Raw genomic sequence first — 1,395 nt, forward strand, 5'->3', positions numbered from 1 at the left:
TTTTTGTGGCCGAGTTGATTTGTGGCCGAGTTGACTTGTGGCCGAGTTGACTTGTGGCCGAGTTGACTTGTGGCCGAGTTGACTGTGGCCGAGTTGACTTGTGGCCGAGTTGACCTGCACCCTAGCCTGGACTTTATAGGGGGAGGAGCAAGCAATGACGGAGGGCAGGCTTGCTTGTGGGGAGGAGACGGAAAAGCCCTATCTCCACACCACTTGCTTGCTGGGTAACAATCCTCCCTACCTACGTAGCCTGGACTCTAGGCTTTCTATGTCTCTGACAATGATAATCAAATATATCTGTGTCTCTATGTGTGTGTAGTACATGATTGAAAGATGGAAAGAAGGTATGGACCTTACACAGTTGCTTGACAGAAAAGAAGAAGGTATTGACCCTGTTCAATTGCTTCCTGATGAAGTTATCGAAACTCTATTTGGGTTTTTGGATGTTGCCGACTTCTGTCGCATTGCATGCTGCAACAAAGTATGGAGGCATCACACGAATTTAGATATACACTGGTATGAATTATTACCTATTATCAAACAAGTAAATAAAAACAAATAACAAAAACTGAATGAGGATGTCGCTTAAAAGAAAATGGAACATTCTTTTCCTCATACTTTTTTAAATAAATTTGACACTGTAACCATGGAGTTTAACCAAGTGGTTACCATTTTTTACAGTTACAGTATAATCATTATAAAAAGAAAAAAATCAAAATACTCTATACTACAAAAAGTAATTTATTTATCAAGGAGCAAAAGTTTGAAATTTAGTAGATGAAGCAAAAAATGCTGAAGATCTAAAGAGTTCCATAAAAATTTTGTCAAACATTTCCAGTATGTTGTAGATAACTTTTGTTTAAATTTTACAAATTGTAATTTGTAAAATTACAGTCTCTGTGAATAAATGAAAATGTTATTATAATATTATTATCATCATCATCATCATAATTGTCATCATTTAATTTTAAAGACACAGACCAATCTTTGTGAAAAAACTGAATCTCTGTGAATGAATAAAACTTATTATTTTTATTATTGTTATTATTATCATCGTCATCATCATCGTCATCATATGACGTTTCTCCATAACAATTTATTTGTATGATGGTAGGCTACATTTCTGTCAGAGGAATCGATGGGAGAAATATGGAAAAGACGTAAATCTTACTGAACTAAAGCCATTCAGTTCCTGTGTGCCGAGCACATCCAAGACCTCACCAACATTTGTCTTTACGGATGATCCGTCAGGGAGTTTGGAACCAGTTTGCAAGTGGAAAGGTATTTACATGAGGGCACATCATTTAACAATGAACTGGAGACATGGGAAGTACTTTGTAGCACCACCATTAAGAGGTCATCAAGACCGGGTTACCTGTTTGGATTGTAATGGTA

General features: G+C 36.6%; 1 protein-coding gene across 1 annotated transcript in view; it reads left to right on the top strand.

The window, feature by feature from the left end:
• LOC117123977 (probable E3 ubiquitin ligase complex SCF subunit sconB) overlaps positions 1–1,395 on the top strand; it is a 10,574-nt gene that overhangs the window by 1,298 nt on the left and 7,881 nt on the right. Inside the window, exons 2-3 of the mRNA XM_033270078.1 lie at positions 320–516; positions 1,115–1,392. Coding sequence (XP_033125969.1) covers positions 323–516; positions 1,115–1,392 — 472 coding nt within the window. The 5' untranslated portion in view covers positions 320–322. The remainder of the gene's footprint in view (positions 1–319; positions 517–1,114; positions 1,393–1,395) is intronic.

This window comes from Anneissia japonica, unplaced genomic scaffold (genome assembly GCF_011630105.1).
Source record: "Anneissia japonica isolate Jap-2015-1 unplaced genomic scaffold, ASM1163010v1 scaffold287736_len1891122_cov214, whole genome shotgun sequence".
In the NCBI taxonomy this organism is placed as follows: domain Eukaryota; kingdom Metazoa; phylum Echinodermata; class Crinoidea; order Comatulida; family Comatulidae; genus Anneissia; species Anneissia japonica.